Source organism: Tiliqua scincoides, chromosome 3 (assembly GCF_035046505.1).
Source record: "Tiliqua scincoides isolate rTilSci1 chromosome 3, rTilSci1.hap2, whole genome shotgun sequence".
Taxonomy (NCBI): Eukaryota; Metazoa; Chordata; class Lepidosauria; order Squamata; family Scincidae; genus Tiliqua; species Tiliqua scincoides.
In genome coordinates, this window is record NC_089823.1 from 148,679,609 (window position 1) to 148,700,879 (window position 21,271).

Genomic DNA, 21,271 nt, shown 5'->3' on the forward strand with positions numbered 1-21,271 from the left:
CAGCCAGCAATCAGGAACCGCGCGGCGTGTGGCTGCGGGGCCGCGGAGAAGGCGGAAAGGGCGGGGCTCCTCTGACGGCGCGTGGGCGGGGCCAACGTTTCCTGAACGGCCGTTGGTGTTGCCGAGGAAACCACTGGTCTTGCGGGGGGTGGTGGTGGTTAGTGACATAGAATAAGAACACACCAGACTAAACCCTCTCGTTATCTGCACTTCCGGCAGCCGTTTTTTCTTTCTGCGGGGCGAGGAGCTGGCAGAGGCGGGGCTCGGGAGGCTCCGGCGATTGGGGGAGAGGCGCGGCGACGTCACGGGGAGAGTGCGCGCGGCGGGGCGGAAGCGCCTGCGAGTTGTGCTGTTTACAGCGGCTGGCGGAGGGAAGGACGCCCGGCCGGAGCGGCGAAGAGGCTGCTCAGCGCCCATGTGCCCCCAGCCGCCCATGGAGGTGATGGAGGGGCCGCTCAACCTGGTGAGTCGTATGCGGGGGAGAAGGGGGAGGGCTCCAAGGGGCGAGCTGACGTGGCGCTCTTCCTCCGGGCGGCTCTCCTCTGCTGGGACAACAACCCTAAAGGGTAGGCCGGTGTCCTCGTCCTCTGCCACTGGGGTTGCAGGAGCCGGGGCCTCCGTGTGTGCCCTGGCCTGCCCGCCTCGCCTTGCTCTGTCCTTCGATGCCCGCAGGGCTCCTGCACAGCCCAGAGGTGGAGCGCAGCTTGGCCACGTGGCTGAGTAGACCCTCCCTGTCTGGCATCTCTGAAGGCGAACTGAGGGGCGGCTGTGGCCTCACTGCCCTGCTTCCTGCTGGGTTGGGTCAGGTGGGTGGCAGGTGAGGCACAGCCTCCCCACCGGAGCCCTCCGAGTCGTGCTGCCACTTTGTGAGGGGTGCGAGCACCTGTGGCCCAGGGTGGGTTCCTGCTGTTCCTGGCTGGCCCATAGTGCCCTCTGACTGAGTCGTTCCAGCACTGGCATGGTGGTGCCCATGGGACATGTGCTGCATCCTGCAGTTGGCTGTCACTCACAGAGGCCTCCTCAAAGTCAGAGAATGTTTGTTCCCTGACCTCAGGTATACATTGCCCTTGTCAGTGCTGGAAAGTGGGTAAGGATTGCACCTTTTATGGGATTACAGAATAGACAGAGCCTGAAGGAAAAGAGTCACTGAAGTGTCAGTGAACTTGATGCTGCAGCTAAGACTGTAAAACACATTTACTTGTGAGTAGGCGGCTGTAGACGGTGCTCATTGCTGATCTGAGTACAGTCATTTCAGAAAGTTTCACAAATACTTGAGCTGCAGGCCAACTACCTGCGGCTTGCAGGGTCCAGTGTCTCTTATTAGGCTTAAGACATGAGTGAAGTTATGCCGCTGGGTGAGGAAAAGTAGCAGCTGTGCAGAGAGGCAGTAGAATCATCCTGGAGTTCAAGAAGAGCAAACAGTGCAACTGCTGGTTTTTTAATCTGTCCTGGATAGCTAGAGATCTCACAAGGTTAAAGCATGAATCAAAACAAATGAATAAAAGCATTTAACCAAAGTTTGTGTGAATAACCAGAGTTGTGGGTTCTGTGTAGAAGAAATGCGTGATCACCTGCGCCATTTGGAGAACGAAGGAGAACTTCTGTATGTCAAAGTCAACAGGCAGGTTAAAATGCAAACCACTGTCTCATCTGTGAAGAAGAGTTTGCTGTCTCAATAAAACCAGGAAGTGATGACGGAACGAGAGCAGCAACCTGTGATTCATGTCAAAAAGCATGCATGTCCTAACAAAGTGCCTTCAAAACAGAAAACGAGTTTGGAAAGCTGGTAGAAAAATATTAAAGCTTAATGCTAACCACTTATAGCACAGGTGTGCAAAGAGGCAATTTATTACAGGTTGAATACCCCTTACCTGGAATTCCAAAATATGGAATATTCCAAAATATGGAATATTCCAAAATATGGAGCTTTTTTGAGTGCCAACATTACTTTTTTAAACTTTTTTGTCTAAAGAGATAAAATCACAAACTGTTTTCATGCACAAACCTTACTTCATGCACAAAATTATTAAAAATATTGCATGAAATTACCTTATATCTGTGTGTAGGGGGTATATGAAGCATAAATGAATTTTGTGTTTAGATTTGGACCCCATCCCAAAGATCTCGCATTATGTATATGCAAGTATACCAAAATACAGAAAAATCCAAAACACTTCTGTTGCCAAGCACTGGATAAGGCATGCCCAATCTGTATTATACTCATACTTTATTTTAGGCCAGGGGTGTCAAAACTCATTTTGTACAGCAGGCTGCATAGCATTTACGGCATCTGCTGAGAGCCAGAAGTGACATCATTAAGCAGATCATGGCCAGAAATAAGCACTTAGTTACGTAGAAACTCATTAGTTGCAAATGACAGGAAATATACAAGTTTTTATCATATTTTCAAGATGGGAGAGCCCAATTATCATGTAGGCTGCCCTTTCATATATAATGGCTTTAAAATTCTATAATAACAATGCTAAGGCCATACTCTTGTCACCGCCAACCTGACTTCAGTCAGGTGGCACTCAAAGGAGGGCCACCTCAGATAACCTCAGGAAATGAGATAGCTCATTGGGAGAACTATAATTTTTCTGTGATTCACCTGTTCTAGCCCACTATAAGAGCAAGTCTGAGTGATTTAGCTCTGGCAGCAGTAAGTTTAGGGACCCCTGTGCTAGGAGTTTCCTCATTTTGATTCAGGCCAAGATTTAGTTCTAAAATACCTTATCACAAGTGCAGATGCTCTGTGTATAAGGGGAGAAGGGACCACTAGACATTTGTGTGAATAAACTCTTTTAATACAACAGCATGCCAGAGGGGCAGTGAAAACCCTGTTTTCTGATCTGGGATCAGACTAAAGAAGCAGCTTGAGGCTATAGAAAGAGTAACAGATGGTATGGCTTATGGAAATAGTTAAGTATGAGGCTGCCTTATACTGAGTCAGAGCATTGGATCATCCAATGATTCCAACTTTGTCTGGCAGCAGTTCTTCAAGACCTTGGGCAGAAGCCTTTCCCAGCCCTGCAGTCTGAGTGCTGGATGCAGCGCATATGCTGTAGTGCAGTGTTTCTCACACAGTTAGCACCAGGACCCACTTTTTAGAATGAGAATCTGTCAGGACTCACCGGAATTGATGTCATGACTGGAAGTGATGTCATCGAGCAGGAAAATTTTTGGTGATCCTAGGCTGCAATCCTACCCACACTTACCCAGGAGGAAGTCCCATTTGCTATCATTGTTAAAAGAATATACATAGTAGCTTGTTAAAAATACAGGTCTGTAACATTTCCCCAAATTTAGTCATATACCATGGTAGCATCAGGTCTAATATATCAGAAAGAAAATATTGAAATGAATGGGAACACACCTGAAATTGACTCGTGACCCACCTATTGGGTCCCAACCCACAGTTTGAAAAACACTGCTCTAGTGAGCTACAGCCACTCCTTCATGGAATAGTTTGTTCAACATGAGTGGAGAAATTGCAACAGGACTGTTTGTATATTGCAAAGGAATGTCTATTACCAAACTGGTTATTACCTGTGAAGATTTGAACAGTTTAAAACCTGAAGGAGTACCTGGAGGACTGCCTCCCCCATTTATGTAGTGACCTGCCCCCAGAAGTTAGCTGGTGAGGAACCTCTTGCATGTTCCACTACCAGCAGAGAGGTTCAATCGGTAGTGATGCATGAGATAACCTTTTCGGTGGTGGTACTCTGTACTTGGAATTCCCTGTCTTTAGAGATCAGATTGGCTCCTGCTCTGCTTGTATTTTGTCAGGACCTGAAGGCCCATTTGTTTTGCCTGTCCTTGTGTAGTTCTGCTGCTTATGGTTATGATTTTTTAAGCCATTTCTGCCCAATATTGCATATATACAACAGGGGCAAAATGTGTACACCAGGTAAAAATGGGTTTATCTCATTGCTCTTTGAAAGTGTGTGGCTTTATTGCTAACAATTAGAGGTGCTGGTTTCCAGTGAGTAAGATAAGATTACAGCCTAAGTCTTACTGAACACAGTGGGTCTACTTCTGCATAAAGCAAATAACACTATTTTTAAACATCTGTACTACTAATTTTAGTTGTTGCTTGGCTTTTGTTTTAAAATGTGTTTTTTTCTATTTTAATGTGATTTGTAATCCTCCTTAGGTGTCTCCCTTTTGGGAAGGGAATGGTGGGATATAAATATACTATATATTTGGAAATTATGTATGGTTGGTACTCATCTACGTTCATCATATATCAGTGTTTGCATCTGGATGGGGGAAAACATGTTAAGTCCTGGAGAACCTTGAAGGAAAAGATAACACATCCCTGTAACTGTATAAGATCATTTGAACAAATATTAAGTAGCTGAAGTGCCACTTGCATAAAATTGTTGATTGAAGATTTCTGCATTTACTCTGCATCTCTGCTTTCTCCTATGTTTCTAAAGTTTGTGGCTTTCCATTAAGGATAGGGAGTGTATTCCAGAAGAAATCAGTAGATAATTACTGATGTTCTTTATTTCTGCATCCATTTGTAGAGTTAGGGCCCAATCCTATCCAACTTTCCAACTCCGGTGTAGCCACAGTGCAATCTCATGGTAACAGAACACATGTCCCTGTACCTTGAGAAGGTCCCAGTGACTGCCCCTCCACCCCAGGATACAGGACACACTCCACTGACACAACACACCAACACAGGAAAATTGGATAAGATTGGGCCCTTAGTGAGTAGGAAATTCTTCTACTATATGAGTGGATGCTTTCTTCCAACACTTCAAGAGTGTTTGGTGAAACACTTGAATTGTACCACTTCCTAGCAGAAAACTATATTGGCATGAGATATACTGGACTGCTGGCATTTTTCAGGACACTGGAGTAGGGAAGGTGTTGGAGCCTAGGTATTTCTGAGTATGAACATTTGAACTTTACTTATGTAGCTGTCGAGGTTGGTGGTTTTTAGAAAGAAGTAATTATCTCCTTATTTAAGGCTAAGAATGGTAATGGATATTTAATCTCAAATGAACCCTGTATGTTGTCAGTGCACTCAACCAAGCGATATGCCCATGGTCTTTTAGTTGTGGGCATTTACTATCTGCATTTGCTTACTGCTGCTCAGCAGTGTCCAGTATGTCAGATTCAATCTCTCTGTCTGTATCAGCTTCTTCTGTGCACCACCACCAACTTCAAATCATTTAATTCTATGCAGTTCTTAACAAATACTTAATTTTAGAATCAATCTTTGACATTTACTTCTTATAACATACATGTGGTTACGCTAATAGTCTCTCTGTTAGCTCCTTTTGTTCCTGTTGTAGAACAGCTGTCAGTCTGTGTGTTTTCACTGGGATGGCTGGCTCAGCATTGGTAAGGCAGTTACTTTCTGCTCCTGGAATCTGCCAACAGCTAAGTCCTGTGTTCTCTGCCAGGAATTCCCAAATACCATGTGTTGCAAGGAGGAGAACAAAACAGGTGCACAAGTTTGAGCCAGGGCTTGTCTCTCCAGTGACACTTAAGAGAGACTCCCCTGCCTCTCTTCCTTCCAACAAAAGTTAAATTATGATCTTAACTGCTGCTCTTGTAATTGTCTATCTTGGGAGTCAAACTGATCTCTAGTGACTCTGGAATGAGGGAGGGAATAGCTAGTTGCAAAATGTCTTTGCATCAACCCATGTACAAAGCTGCCCAACTGTCTTGCATAATTTAATCCAACAGAACGATGATAGTGAAACACTGTAGAAACATGGTAGTTTTCTACAATCAAGCTGTGTACGTGTTTGGAAAAAGTACACGTTTTGTTTCTCTCCGGTCAGCATGGATGAAAACAATTTTAATAGTAAACCCACAAGTAGGAACAACTTGAAGAAATGTATTTCATGAACAAGTAGCTCACTACAAGTGCTTGTGAATTAATTGATTACATACTGTTGTCATTGACTGTTAGGAAGCCCCCCCTCTCCAGCACAGATGAAGTGTGAGATTTTTGACTGACAGTGACCAGAAGAGGAATGTTTTCTGTAATTCTCACAGGCAAGAAAGGATAGAGTGAGCAAATCTAACTTTGATTGGCTGTTGAAGATGCCAGTGGAAGGCACCTTTTCCCCCTTATTACTGCCCCATTTGCTGGTGGTGGTCAGAAAGCTGCATGCCTTATGGTTGGGCAAAGCACCTCTCCTTCCAGGGAATGTAGCCTCTTTGTTACCTGCTTCTTATCTCAAAACGCATTGATTCTTAGCTTGGACTGTGAAAAGAGGAAGAATCAAATGGAGGAAGAACAAACTGCAGCATCAGCTGGTTGCAGATAATCACTTCAGGACTGGAATTGCATATGGCAGTAGAATCCTAAATGGAACTGATCACAAAGCAGTTACTTCAGCTATCGGAAGCAAAAGGGACCCCATATTGTCATTTTAAAAAAAACAAAAACCCTTGACTTCAAAGTGTTTCTGTGTCTGCATGTTTTTGCAACACTGGGGCCCCGAGTTGCTGAATTATGAATATTCAAGTTACAGGTGGCAGCAATAGTGGTTTTGTGTCGGCCATCTGATATGCTGCTTTTGTGCAGGCTCAATAGCACTGAGCCACAGTGTGAGCTTGGAGGAAGCAGCAGTTCAGTTCCCATACTTTTTCATGTTGGTGTTACGAAAAGTTTGAAATAAGCTGAGATGTTTACAGTGACAAACCATTCCATTAATCAAAGTTTTTCTCTGAAGGCTCATCAGCAGAGCAGAAAAGCAGACCGCTTGTTGACCGCAGGAAAATACGAAGAAGCAATTTCTTGTCACAAGAAGGCAGCAGGTGAGTAGAAAACAGCCAGGCTAGCTATGATATGTGGAACATTGCCCTGACAGTATTCCTGAGAAGTCATCATTGGAGTTGTCCATAGTAGGCGCAGATGAGGTTTGTTAACTAGGCATCAGCACTGAACTTGGCAACTCAGAAGTTGGGTGATGACATGATGACATCATTGTGGAACGCCTGGAGGTGGTGTTGCAACGCCATGCAGCTGCTAAAGTGCTCCACACGTTTATATGGATCCATTACAGGGAACATTGCTGGGCATGTGGTATTTGTACCTGAAGCAAATGCCTATCATCCTGGGACCTGATATAAGGTATTTAGGAGAAAGAAGTCACAGTCTATATGGGGAAGTAAACTAGAAAGGCTGTCACTAAGGATAAACTCCTTGGTGAGCATATAGGCTAATGGGGTCTGAGCTGTCTGAGACAGATCAGATCTTGGGGTCCTTGTGGACAGCTCGATGAAAGCGTTGACCCAATGTGCGGCGGCAGTGAAGAGGGCTAATTCCATGCTTGGGATCATTAGGAAAGGCATTGAGAATAAGACAGCTAATATTGTAATGCTGTTGTACAAATTGATGGTAAGGCCACACCTGGAGTATTGAGTCCAGTTCTGGTCACCACATCTCAAAAAGGATATAGTGGAGATGGAAAAGGTGCGAAAGAGAGAAGTCAAAATGATTACTGGGCTGGGACACCTTCCCTATGAGGAAAGGCTGCAGTGTTTGGGCCTCTTTGGTCTAGAAAAGAGGCGCCTGAGGGGGGACATGATTGAGACATACAAAATCATGCAGGATATGGACAGAGTGGATAGAGAGACACTCTTTTCCCTCTCGCATAACACCAGATCCAGGGGACATCCACAGAAGTTTAGTGTTGGGAGTGTGACAGACAGAAGAAAATATTTATTTACCCAGCGTGTAATTAGTTTGTGGAACTCTTTGCCACAGGAAGTAGTGATGGCATCTTGCCTGGATGCCTTTAAGAGAAGATTGGACAAATTTCTGGAGGAAAAGTTCATTACGGGTTACAAGTCACAGTAGGTATGTGCAGGCTCTTGGTTTTAGAGGCAGGCTGCCTCTGATTGCCAGATGCGGGGGAGGGCACCGGGACGCAGATTGTGTCTGTTGTCTTGTGTGCTTCCTGGGCATTTGGTGGGCCACTGTGAGATACAGGAAGCTAGACTAGATGGGCCTTTGGCCTGATCCAGCAGGGCTCTTCTTATGTTCTTATATGTTGTGTGAGGCTATTATGTGGCGAATGTTACCTCTTGTGCTAGTAAGAGTAGTTTGTACGAGTGGAAGATGTTGCACAACTTGTAGTACATGGTTAATGCTCAACATTATGCAGAAAAGTTCCTGACTCGGCAACGTTGCGGAGCACGGTCACCTCTAAAACCCGTCCTGCGACCATCACTGTGGATGCCCATCATGGTCAAGCTGGCTGTAGTTACTCCAGATTCAAGGACCTAATGAAGTTAGTTCCCTTAAGACCATGCTTCAGAGCAAGAAGGCCCATTTACAAAGGTGGCTCAGTGAACCTTGGTTGCAGCATTTCAGCTTCAGAAGTTGTTATATAAGAAAGGTTTTTTAAGTCAGTTGGCAGCAATTGATGAGAAAAACTGCTGCCCCTTCCCCAAAAGTGGACAAAAGTCCTGTCTTGACTTTATGGCTATTTGTGTTCTTCTTTAGTATAGTTACAGGCTTCCAATTAGATGCACTTGTAGTGGGATTACATATGTGTATTGGGTCTTTGGATTTATCATTGTACAGATGAAGCTGCAACCAGACTTTTATTAGGATTCTCTATGACCGTCCTAAACATTTTCAATTTTGCATTTTACACAGCGTATCTTTCGGAGGCCATGAAGCTGACAGAATCTGATCAGGTGAAATTTTGCTGTTTAAATTGCAGTGATATTGCCTCTAGGAGTGAGTCAATACAACCATAACAGTCAACTAGGAACTCTGCCTGCAGGCTTACATTCTGAAAAGGCAAAACATTGTAGAAGAAGGATAAGCAAGGATATTAACGTGGCATATGATAGGATGGAGATATAGCTGTACTTACATAACCCTAACCAGCCTGAGTTCTAGAGTCTAGATCTGTTATAGGTGGCAATTGTTATCAGGTTGTAATAGTGTAGCATTCAATAAATATGCTGTACATAATGGGAAAATACAAGTTACTAAACGAACAGTATTTCGTTTAGTAAACTAAACGACTATTTTCAAAAGCCAGGTTCAGTGGAGTATCATAATAAACAGCCTTGTTCTGCCTGTGAGACTCTGTAGAACCTTGCCTTTGCAAGGACTGCACAAAATTTACCACCTCCTTCCTTTTAATCCATGTAGTGATTGGGTCAACAGAGGAAAGTAATCATGCACCAAAGCCTCCTTTACTTCCACAATGGAAGATCATGGGTGCATGCAAGTGCACTTGTGACATCAAAGGGACTTTTGCTGGAAGAGATAAGTAACTCCTTCCCTCACAGATAGCTTTTCTGAGCCTGGTCAGTGCCACTCACTCCTGCGTTGTCTGGGCAACTGCTGTTGTGTAAGTGCTGAAAGGCACTTCGCCGGTCGCAACACAGGGCAGATGGAGAGAGCAGCGCAGACAGAGAGGCCAGCGCCAGTTGGCACTAGGCCTCCATGCCACCTGGACGCTCAAGAGGAGCATGGAGTGGTAAGATTTTCCCACTGGGCAGAGGGAGACTTTATGGAGCAGGGGGAAGGCAGGGAGCAGGTACAACGGGACAGAAGGAGTATGGAACAAGGGGAGGATCAGGATGGAGCGGGGATGACAGCAGAGGCTATCGCTGCATCCTATACCCCCCTCCCAAGCCATTCTGCCCACACAGGTTTCCTCAGTTCTGCACCTGCTAAATAGTGCCCACTAAATAGTAGGCGCAGATCCAAGTAGATCCATTGGGGCCTTCAGGGCTTGACATGGGGTAAGGGAACATCTGTTCCCTTGCCCTGAGAAGACCTTGGGCTGCTTTTGTGGCCCCACAGGATACAGCGGTGGCCATTTTGGTGCCACTGCTCCTCTGGGCACTGGGGAAGCTTAGGGTTGGACCCTGAAGTATTACCAGCATTGTGTAAAACTAAGGTATAGTTTAGAATACTTTGCCAAAAACGTTAGACTTTCTATAGAATATCCAGGCATTTCTATTAAAATCCTTTGGGAAAGTATATCTAGTAAGACTGAAACAAGCTTGTTTTGTACATTGCCCGATACATGCTAGACATTGTATAGAATACTTGGGCATGCTATTAAAATCCCTAGGTAAAGTATATAAGGTCAGAACAAAATAAACTTATTTCATACTTTGCCAAAACACGGTAGGCATTCTATACAATACCCTAGTTTCACACAATGCTGACAACATGTATACAGCTTCCTTAAATGAGTCGAAGGCTTATTTTTAGGCAAGATTCAAACTTGGAAAACATCAGTCCAAAGAGAACTATAATGGTTTTGCTTCCTTAGCATCAAAGCCTAATTTCTGTTCGATATCTGTTACATAAGCAACACAAACGGCAATGGTAACAGTAGATTCAGTTTAAATTTCCAACATGCTGATTGTGGCAAAACGAAACTCAAGTACTGATGTTTTTCTTCTGTGTTTGTTTGGTTTTGTGCAAAACTAGAATCAGACGTGGTTGGGTGTGGTGAGAAGAATACTTGAAAGTATAACAGTGATAATTTTCCCATTTAGTCTAACAGACATTTTGCATCTAAGGCTTATAAACAGTACCTTTCAGGATTTGAACCATCGAAGAGGAGTTGAACCTCTATTTTCTTCTTTGCACAGGCCCAGTTATCATTAGCATTGCAGAGGGAGAGTCATCTGAAACAGCTACTACTGATACAAGAGCGATGGAAAAGAGCAAAGAGAGAAGAGAGGCTAAAAACCCATCAGGCTATGGACAAGGAGGGTGCTACACACCTGCAGGTTTCCTCCAAACCATTAGCTGAGGAATCTGATGACCAAAATCTGGCAGCTCCTGCTAGTCTGAGGTATAATCCCTCCCCAGAGAAGGACACGCAGGTAATCCATGGTGTCTTGGATCGGGACCCAGATACCTTACTGTTTCTGCTTCAGAAAAAAAAGGAACCACTACAAGCACGTGTTGGAAGCAAAACTCCAAAGGATGACAAAACAATAATGGAGGAGCAAGCCACCAAAATTGATGATTTAGAGCGACATGTAGAAGTTCTTTTAGCTGAAAATGAGAGATTGAGGCAAGAGAACAAACAACTAAAAGCTGAAAGGGCCAGACTCCTGAAGTCTCCTCTCGAAAAGGAGCTGGATGCAGACGCTGACTTTGTGGAGAAGTCAGAGTTGTGGGGCCTACCGCAGCATTCAGAAGCTGCTGCTTCATCTGCCTCAACTTGGCAGAAATTTACAACAAATGCAGGGAAGGCAAAGGACATTCCAATACCCAACCTTCCTCCACTGGACATTCCATCCCCTGAACTCCCTCTCTTGGAGCTCTCAGAAGATATACTGAAGGGACTCATGAACAGCTAAGTGGATACCACAATGTATGGTCTTCTGTAGTCCAACAAAATTGAAAAAGGGAAAGCCACCAGTACAGCTGTGGTTCAAGGGCAACAGCATCAACTACAATCCTAGTAAGGGAGAGCATCTTACTTCGTAATTGTGAAATATGCGCATGATATTGGATTGGTTGAACAGAGCTTAAATTTACCATCGTTGGTAAAGCTATGCTCTTGTGTCCTAATTTTTTTCCAAGCCAAATGACTGATGGGAAACTTTCAAGTAACACAATCTTACAGGGCTCTTAAGTATGCTATGTGTAATAAGTCTCTTTAATGCCATAAAATAATGCAAATCCTAAGTGGTAAGGATCTTAGGGTGATGATTTTGGCACTAGAGGACACTTTCTACCATGCATTAAACTGGTATTTAATTCTGCACAAAACCTCAATAGATGGATGTTGCCTCTTTTCCTCTGCAGGTTGAATCTATGTGCCACACTTCTGCACTCCTGACTTAAAATGTAATGTCAGCCAATCTGGAGAAACAGTAAATGTCCATATATTGGAAGGAACCAACTTAGTTAATTTTTTTATTTGTTTACATAATCAGGGTGCTTCATAATGTGTTTTTATCTATAAGAAACTACTAGACATCCTTTAAACAAATACACAAGGTTGAAAAATCCTTGGTGCATGAATGGAAGTAATGGTAGTTGCCAGAACTTGATTGAAAATAAAATGTTTCAGGTCTATTTTGAATCTTTTTACTTGTTCACTTGAACATATGAAGCTGCCCTCTGCTGTCAGATCATTGGTCCACTAACCCAGGGCTTTTCAAACTGGGGCGTCACAATGCCCCAGCCTGAGGGCCCTGGCCTCTGCCCCCTTAAGGGGTGGGGGCAGGGAGGAGGCAGCAGCACGATCCCCAGGAAAGTGATCCACTTTCACTTCTTAAGCTTCAGGAAGCCCTGCAGACAGTTGCGCAGGGCTCTCCGCACCCCCAGGAGGCTCTGGTAAGTACAGCCAAGCCCCTGCCAGCCCCCTGATGACACAATCCTGGGGATTGCATCACTGTCTCCCCCCCCCCGCTCCCACATGGACTTAGAGCAGCTCAAACTCTCCCAGAGAGTTTGAAAAATGCTACACTAATCTGCCTCAGTCTACTCTGACTGGGAGTGGTGCTTTGAGTCCCAAGGCAATGGTTTCTTTTAAGCCTGCTGTTAGAAAACCTTTTAATTGGAGATACAAGAGATTGAAGCTGGGATGCATACCTGTACACACACTAAACTGTGCCCCCAGAATAGTTCTGTCACCCCACTAAATACTTTGGGGGAAGTATTAAGTAGTGAGGTGACAGAACTATTCTGATTTCTAGCTAGTAACCATTACTGAATAAAGGAGGGGAGAGGGGGTATTGCTCTCACTCTTAAAGGTTTGGCATACTTAAGCAATATGACGTATTCAATATCAACCTACTTAAATGAGAACATAATTCTGCTACTCACCCAGAGAAAGTTCTTTCAGTTCAAGTATTAATGCCAAAGCAATGTGTTAAATTGCTCTTTTTTTGTTCAATAAATATCTCTGGTCTTGTCAGCTTCAGTAACTATGGTATAGTTCTCAGGCTGGTGATATTTTGGCCCAGTTGGTCAGTGAATGTGTACCCTTCCTGTGATGAAATATGAGAGGCTGTGTGATGGCCCAATGTGCATGATCTTGTCTTTTCTCCTTCTTACTTTTTTTTTGGAGGAGATAATCACTATACATAGCAGAGGCTTACATTTACCTCCAGTTGTGAGATGGAGGTAAGGGGTGCATACCTGCTTCTTCACCCCATAAATTTTACTACTACTCAAGTGTCTGCACCTAAGGAGGAAAGTGCAACTGTATGTAGGGCTTTATCTATACAGCTGCTTACATACAAACATAATTTTGTCGGTGCTGTTTTTATTAATTCTATCTCAATTGGCTGACTAAAGGTTTGGACCTACACACTATTCCCTTCTCTCAATAATTCTATTTTGTATGTGGGGGGGTGTCACTGGAATTCCTTGCTTTTTTTTGCGTGTAGATACCCTCTTTTCCCCCCTTCCACATGCAGACATGTCATTTTACTAATGATAAGCTAGCCTAGGCATGGTACAGAAGACTGAGGATAAGATTCTGGTATAGGTAGGTATTTGTATTCCATGCTGGAGGCCCTGAATTTGATACTGGTGGTTAATTAAGCCTTGTCAGTATACATCATTTATGTAGAAAGAGTGCCATCTGGTGGAAGACAAACATCTAGAACACATGGCTGTGCAGCAGCGATTTTAAACTGAAAATCACAATTTGCCATTTTGACACATTACAGGCATATAACATTATGTTCCCTGGATATACAGAAAAACATCAAGGAACATTACATCTATAATAGCCCACTATTATCTCTTTCATTGAATCTAAGTGTTCTGCCTGCATTAAGCCTTCAGTTTAACTGGAGGCAAGCCGTATTGTTGCTAAGGTTACAGTGTATAACAGGAGCAATTTACCTTAATGCAGTGGTCTTCAACTTACCAAGAGCTGAGATCCACCTCAGACTCCAACTTGCAATGAGGGCAACAGTACAAGTGGGAAGCCATGCTGCCACAGTTGTTTTCCCACCTGGTAGCAGCCAGTTAGTGTTGCTGTGTCATTCTGCCCCTCCTTTTCTTCCACGCCAACTGAAAGGAGAAGAGGGGCATAGCAACAGCATGTACTTGATTTTGAAAGGGAGAGGGAGAGGAAGGGAGATGGGACAAATTGGGGAGAACAGCTAGGTGCACGGGAGATCCAGAGGGCCTGCTGAAGAATGGGGAGCATGGGTCCACCAAAATCTTCCATGGAATTTACCTCATTTGGGAGCCCTCGCCATTGGTCTAACTGTGCCAACCTGAACCAAAAAACAAAACTGGTGGCAACACTCTTGCAACCCACCTGACCTCAGGTTGCTACCTACTTCTCTTTCTTGCCTCACCTGTGGAAGACTTTTCTGTATTAATGGACGTACCAGCTTGGTGCATGACTAAATAAAGCAAAGGACCGCCTTGCACTGCTATGAGTTGCCCCTTTACCCATGGAGTCAATTAAATGTTAGCTGAGTTCCCATTCTGGTTCATTGGTATTTTGCTGCTCCCCTTCAAACACTGTTAAAAATGGTGCTTAAATCTAGTAAAATAGCAACATTAATGTCAGGTATTTGCATATCTCCTTCCTCCACCTACCCTCAGGGTCTGTGTTGGCATGCGCTCTCCCTGGGGCCCTCTTTTCTCATTCTCTTTCCTACGTAAATGGCTTTGTAAACTTCTTGTTGAAAACTGGTACAGTAAAAGCTCCTTTTGCCAGCATTTTGTGAAGTAGAATCTCTACTCATCTGAGGCAGCAGACCTGTTTCCAGCTTAATGGTTTACTGAGCTGCCTGCTTACATGCTAGTCCCCTTACCAGGTGGGGGGCACCCTCTGCAGTGCTGCTCAGCCCACCTTCCTTCCTCCGTTTTCACAGAATACAGACATCTGCTTCCTAAACAGGGCCTTCATGAGGAAGGAAGTGGAAAATCTCCATTCCTAGAGGGCCTTGAGAGGAAGCTCACTGAAGCAGAAGCCTTGTCTGGTAAGGAGGGAGGGGGCTAGGATCCGAATGGTAGCTAGAGGAGGCAGGCTTGTAACTGCTCTGCTAACTGGCATATTTGGGTGACTGTCAACCCCCATTCCACATGGGTGCTGGTTAACAAAGCATTTACTGCCATCAGTAAATATTGATATTTGAAGCTATCTAGTCTGGGGGGAAAAGACTCCTTGACTAGTGGCCAGAGGGCAGAAGATGGAGGCCCAGCCACCCAGGGAGGCAAAATAAAGTGATTTTATTCAAGTCAAAACATATTCTCAAATGGAGCTTCCTTTTCCCTCTTGTTTTATGCCCCCTTCTTTCCCCTTTTCATATAATCTCCACCCACCCCCAAGCCCCCAGGGCTAGGATTGCTTTCTGCCTGTAGTCTCCAGGAATCTACATCAAGCTCCAAGAAAGTTGCTTTCTGTAGGTTCTAATAGAGCCTCCAGAGATTTGCAATATCACATTATGTTGAAAACAACAATCTTCAGGAATAGCTTCAGCTAGAGGTGGCAATACTACTCCAGGTTCTGACTTTGCTTTAAAAAAAGCCTTGCCGTGGTTAGCAAAACAGAAAAATGGCTTACCTTGTTCAGGACAAATAGCAAGGAGGATCTGAAGTGCCAAAAACATCAGAAGACATTTTATATCCCTGTTCAAGAAACTTCCGTGCTGAGGCCTAGTTGCTGGGCAACAGCATATGGGTGGGCAAGCCTCTACTTTTCAGATGGTTCACTATTCAGAAATAGAATTTCTCCAAATATTGCTGAAGCACACTGTAACCTCAACTTTCTGAACTGGTTTGTGGTTTGGGTCTCTGCCTTTACCAATAGTCCAGGTCCATAGGTTTCAAACTTTCTACCTTTCCATAGCAACATCTGCTGAGGGATCTCTGAATACCTGCCTTGGGCACCTCTGTTACAACATGGGGCTGCCCAGGGTAACAGAGGAACCACTGTCTCTCATGCCTCAATTACATAGGTAGAGGAGTGATTTTTTTTTGGTGATAAAACACATGATCACTTTCTGCACTTCCCATTTTTGTAAAAACACACCCACACCCCAAATTGTGTGGAAAAAATTAACTGGGAAACCTGTGAAAAAAGATAAATAATGGGCTGGGCTGGAGGGGTACCTAGGTAATGACTGGGGCTGCATCTATGAACACTATACCATCTATATCGCCTACCTAGTATATTTTTAAAGTGGTTATAATTTATAATAATTTATAAAAATGTCACCCCTGGGGGCTGGGGATAAGAATAGGCCCTCGGTTTGGCTGTACTTGTCGTAAGAGGCGACTAAACAGCTTCCGGGTAGATGGGACTCGTCAGCCTGGGAAGGCAGCTCATCTGAGAGAAGGAAAACTCTAATCCCAAACCTCCACTGCCTTGTGGCTACATCCAGTTATGGAAAAGGCTTCAGGAGTCAACCTCGAGGCAAAATCCGGAGCCGGAGTCCCTGAGGCAGTTCATGGCTGAACACAGTCACGTTCTGGCAACTCCTGCGACGCCGCTAGAACCAACCGTATTGGCCTCTGCCTTTCCATTGGACCATTTCAGCGACCTGGAGAGGGGGGATTTGCTGCATGGGTAACAGCCTATCCTCCATACCTACTTTACCCAGGCTTCGCGCTCTGGAGAGGACACTCTGTTCCAGAGCCACCATTCAGAACATGACACCATAGTCTTTCGAGACTGAAGGATCCCAACAACATAAAAATTCACCCTTGGAATAAAAATATGCTGCTTTCTGTACTTTTGTTGCTTTGGTAAAAAAAATCTGCAAAAAAATTAAAACATCTAAGAACACTTATAATCATAGGGCACTAACCAGACCTCTCATTCACCCTTGCATGAATGGAGCCAGGATCTCTAGAGTGCACCTATAGATGAACAAAGGCATTGGCCTTATTTTAGTAGCTAGTGAGCAAGCTGCCTTTCATGGAACCTGCTTAACTGAGGACCGAATCCTATCCAACTTTCCAGTGCCAATGCAGCCCCAAAGTATGGGAACAAATGTCCCCTTACTTTGAGGAGGCCTCCATGACTGCCCCACCATGACAGGATACAGCATGTGCCCCATTGGTGCCGATGCAACTGTATTGGATAGGATTAGGCCCTGAGTTAGTCAGTGGGTTGCTTCTGAGAAGCTTCAAAGGAACGTCAGAAAAGCACTACTCAAATCAGATCAAGTTCTTACCTGTTTCAGAAAACTTCAAAAACATGCATACTCAAACCAGGTGTAGTGTGGTGTGGCTATACTCTTCTTCTCAAATGTAAGATTCCCCACAGCCAAGACTTCTCATGTGGTTAACAATAAAATGCTGATACATTTTCAATGCAAGCCCAGGAATGTGTACTCAGAAGTAAGCTTGGTTGAATTCAATGGAACTTACTTCCTGGTAAATATGTATAGGATTAGAACAGCCTTTGTTGGTTTGTAACAAATCAATTGATAAAGTGAAAACAGTTGCAACAGCCACTAAAGCAGGGTGGACAATCTTTCAACTTTAGGGCTCCTGGACCTTTAATAGTGTAGAAGAGGGAATCTCAGCAGGTGGAGCTTGTCAACTGTGAGATGTTGAGCTGCACCTGCTGAAATTCCCTCTTCTACACTACTGTTAAAGGTCTAGGAGCCCTGAAGTTGAGTGGTTGGTCACTTCTGCACAAAAGTCTCCAGGTAGCAGGAAATTACCAGCTCTCCAGAGTAAAGCTATTTTTACCACTCTCCTGAAAATGTAAAGAAGTCTGGCTTACTGAAATTAAGTAAAAAAAATTAAATCAAATTATTTTATTTTTTGTGCACGGGCATGTACCAAGTACTGGCTACAATGGCTGAGAAGCTAGTATTAATATGCTAGAGAATTAAGTGGCAGCAAATCAATTTAGGCTGCAAGAGTGTTAAACAGGTTAAATGAGGGGTAAATACTGTTGAAACAATTTTGAGCTGTATATGTATGTGGAGGACTGTTGTATGAAAAGTGAAAGTCCCATTGACTCTAATGGGACTTACTTCTGAGTAGACATGCCTAGGATTGGGCTCTACCATATTAAAACATGGGATCAGACATTTATTTATCTTCTGAGCATTTGCTTACCACTTGTCTTGGAAAACAGAAGTAATTTCCCTGAATATAGCACTTTGCCAAAATATGAGTCATGCTACCGGAGGAGACAAGGAGCAACTGATGATATTTACTTCTTTGGGAATTGAACACACTCATCCAACCTTTTCATGGGAAGATGACAGTTCTGAATTTAATCTAATACAACAGAAGCCATGTGTCTATTTCTGTGTTATTCCAGAAGATGGTTAACCCATTTTTGCCCAGCCCACAGGTGTACACATTTTGTTGAGCATATGCACCGTTGAGCAGAAGTAGCTTAAGAGAGACATGCAGTATTTGGAAAGATAGATCCAAGTCTGATCTTTAAAGCTGAGAGGGTTATTGTTATTCAAGGATGGAGAAGAAAGAAGAAATCTCTTTGGCATGTCTTTATTGATGGGCTTGAAGCAGCAGATGCCTGGTATTATCCCTTGGTATTTCTTAGGTAAGGTTTTTTGCCACGTTTTGTTGTTTGTACTATTTTTATTTTCAATATTATAAATCACACTTTACTTGAAACCACTGAGAGACCAGCCAAAGATCTGAAGCTCTGCATCACCAACTGACCTGCAAGAAGAAGCCAGCAAGCCAAAGAACGATCTTTGCCACCTCTGCTTACTGGTATCCCTCTCTGCTCACAGTAGCCACATAAACACCAATTCCCTTGGGTGGGGTTGAAGACGGTGATTTTGATGTTTTTATCATTGTGTCATATACAGTACTTTATCTGGTGCAAGTTGCCTTAGGAGCCTCTTTGGAGGCCAAAAGGCAAGACATCTTTGGCATAAATAACCATGCACATGTAACTGAGCTTTCTGGTGCCAGAGAAACTGGTGAACCAGTGCCTGGAGGCAGTGAAGGTCTAGAAATGTGTGCCAATAAATTGAACTGAAGCTTACTCCAGAAAGGTCAGGCACTTCTGGTCAATAAAGACCTTGATGAAGGAATAGGGGTTGAACCTGGGTTGGGTGGGGTTACACCTCCTTTGAAAATCCAAGTATGCAGTTTGAGGGGGCTCCTCAACCTGATATCCCTCAGGTGATGGGTATCTCAGGTTACGATACTCAGGTGATAGCTGTGTGCAGTTGGCAGTGACATCACCCAGCATAGGGTGATCTGCCAACTGCACCCATCCCTTGAGAGAGCAGATCTGGCCAAGCTCTTGCCAGCTCAAGACTGGGACTACTAGTACATGCCCCCCAACTGTGGGGCTATAAAAACCATCCAGAAGCTGCAGCTTGACTGACACTGAATGCAGTAGTATATCTACTGAGGAGAGCTGGTCCCTTGGATCATATAACACCAATATTGGTCCAGCTACACTGACTGCCTATATATCAGGCCCAGTTCAAGGTTCTGGCTATGATCTTTAAAATTCAAAACTACATAGGTCTAAAGGACCATCTCCCCCCTCCCATATGAGTCTTCCTTATCTGTAAGATAATTTGTGAAGGCCATCTGGCATTTCCTGTCACCCTCTGAAGAGTGGTGGGCATGTACGTGGGAAAAGCCCTTATCCATGGCTGCACGCAGACTGTGGAACTCCCTATCTCAAGAGGCCCATTTTGCCCTCTGTACTTGTTTTCCATTGAAGACTGACTGTTGATCTTAAATTAGCCTTTAAACTTGAATCTGTTTTTGAACTCTCTCTGCGTTGGATAGTATTTTAATATTTTTTCAGACTTGTTATGTTTAATTGATTTGAGACTATGTGCCACTTTGTACAAGGAGGAAAAGCAAGATGGCTAAAAAAAAATGACAAAGCAGTTTATTACTAGGTCCTGCTCAGAAACCATCTGAACATGATGCAAGAGAACAGCACATCTCTCTTCTGCTGTGTAGGATACATCAAACAGAATAATGGCTGATTTATTCAGTCCTCCACCAATTTAGCAGGGAGAGAATATCGTATGTCTGCATGGTGCACCTACCGACTCCAGAAGAAGATTGCGGCCACTGGGTGACTGAAGTGGGCCTTAAAACAGATTTGGGATTTAATCCTGTATGTCTTTTTTAACCTACTAATATTGGTTGCTAACATGGTAACTTCTTAGGGCTGCAAATACATATGCAAAACCACAAATAAAGCTGCCACATCCCAGACTAATGAGGGAAAAAAGCTTTCTAGTACCTGATTTTATCATCTACAGTACTGTATTTGCTCTTCCAGATGAAATGCATTAGTTACTATGGAAACAATGTTACCATTGTTATAGGGCAAGCTTAGTGACATGCCTAATGCTTTGCTAAACCATTTTATGTAAGAACATGTAAAAGACATGAACTTGCCATAATCTCTCCATGTAGGTATAGTGATTCGAGTGCAGCATTCCAATAATTGTAACCATTGTACCCATTTTACAAAACATTCTGTAGTCCATTATTATACAAAGAACTTCTGCATGTAGCAAGAAAATACATTCCCAGTATCTTTAATAAGGTTTTATTCTGTCTGCTCACTCCATGGTGGGCATCTCTCCCCCATTAGTAAATTTGCTTCCTGTGTGTGGATATACTAGATATCGGTGCAGCAGGAGAGAAGGGGCTATAGATGATCCCCACTATTCAGAGTGATTCCTCACCTGCCCAGGAAAAATTGTGTGTGTGGGGGGGGGGGGGGAGGGAATGACTTCTGCCTACCCAAGCTGGCTGACCAGCAGGAGAATGACATATGCTTATTTGGCATCAGCCTCTGGAGAATATTCTCAGAAGAGTGCAGCACCATAACATCCCCTACTAAATGCAATTAACACGCCCAAAATTTAAAAAGTTTCAGCTTGTTTCCCCACATACTTATGAGTGAAGAGCAAGGAAGGATTCCATGGCAAGTGCCACCTTCCTTCCAAAAAGGAACCCAAGCCAGTCTAGTATTTATTGTGGACTGAAAAAGACACAGTGCTCAAAGAAGTGGACGGAACCTCCAGGATTAAGGGGCTGATCCAGAACAGTGAGTGCTGGCTCACCACTGGCATGCACTGTTGCAAATGTGCTGTAAGGCACATTTGCAGACATTCGCGCCAGCCCAGTGTTGGAGCTGGCCCAGCACAAGACCGTGCTGAGATAGTGGCTGTCAGAAGCTGGCAGTCTGCCGCCTGGTGCTCACTTGTAGTGCTGGGTGGCGGAGAGGTAAGTCGAGGTAGGGGGAGGCAGGAGAGGTGTTCTGGGGCAGACAGAGGGTAGAGGAAGATGCGGTGGGGGAGGGAGTGGGGTGGGAGGGGTCATGACTGGCAGAGCTCG

General features: G+C 44.1%; 1 protein-coding gene across 1 annotated transcript; it reads left to right on the forward strand.

Annotated features, from left to right (window-relative positions):
• The first annotated feature begins 307 nt into the window (after nucleotides 1-307).
• NRBF2 (nuclear receptor binding factor 2) lies at nucleotides 308-12,849 on the forward strand. The gene is made up of 4 exons (XM_066621594.1): nucleotides 308-463; nucleotides 6,702-6,786; nucleotides 8,636-8,676; nucleotides 10,606-12,849. Exons 1-4 carry the CDS (start codon nucleotides 416-418, stop codon nucleotides 11,323-11,325), a joined length of 894 nt encoding a protein of 297 aa, XP_066477691.1. The 5' UTR covers nucleotides 308-415; the 3' UTR covers nucleotides 11,326-12,849.
• Nucleotides 12,850-21,271: the final 8,422 nt, after the last annotated feature.

What these genes read in the sequence shown, in the direction of transcription:
- NRBF2 (XM_066621594.1), top strand. Translation starts at nt 416, where the DNA reads ATGTGCCCCCAGCCGCCCATGGAGGTGATGGAGGGGCCGCTCAACCTG. An exon ending in TGGAGGGGCCGCTCAACCTG is followed by an intron (nt 464 to 6,701) that starts GTGAGTCGTATG and finishes TTTTCTCTGAAG; the next exon opens with GCTCATCAGCAGAGCAGAAA. An exon ending in TTGTCACAAGAAGGCAGCAG is followed by an intron (nt 6,787 to 8,635) that starts GTGAGTAGAAAA and finishes CATTTTACACAG; the next exon opens with CGTATCTTTCGGAGGCCATG.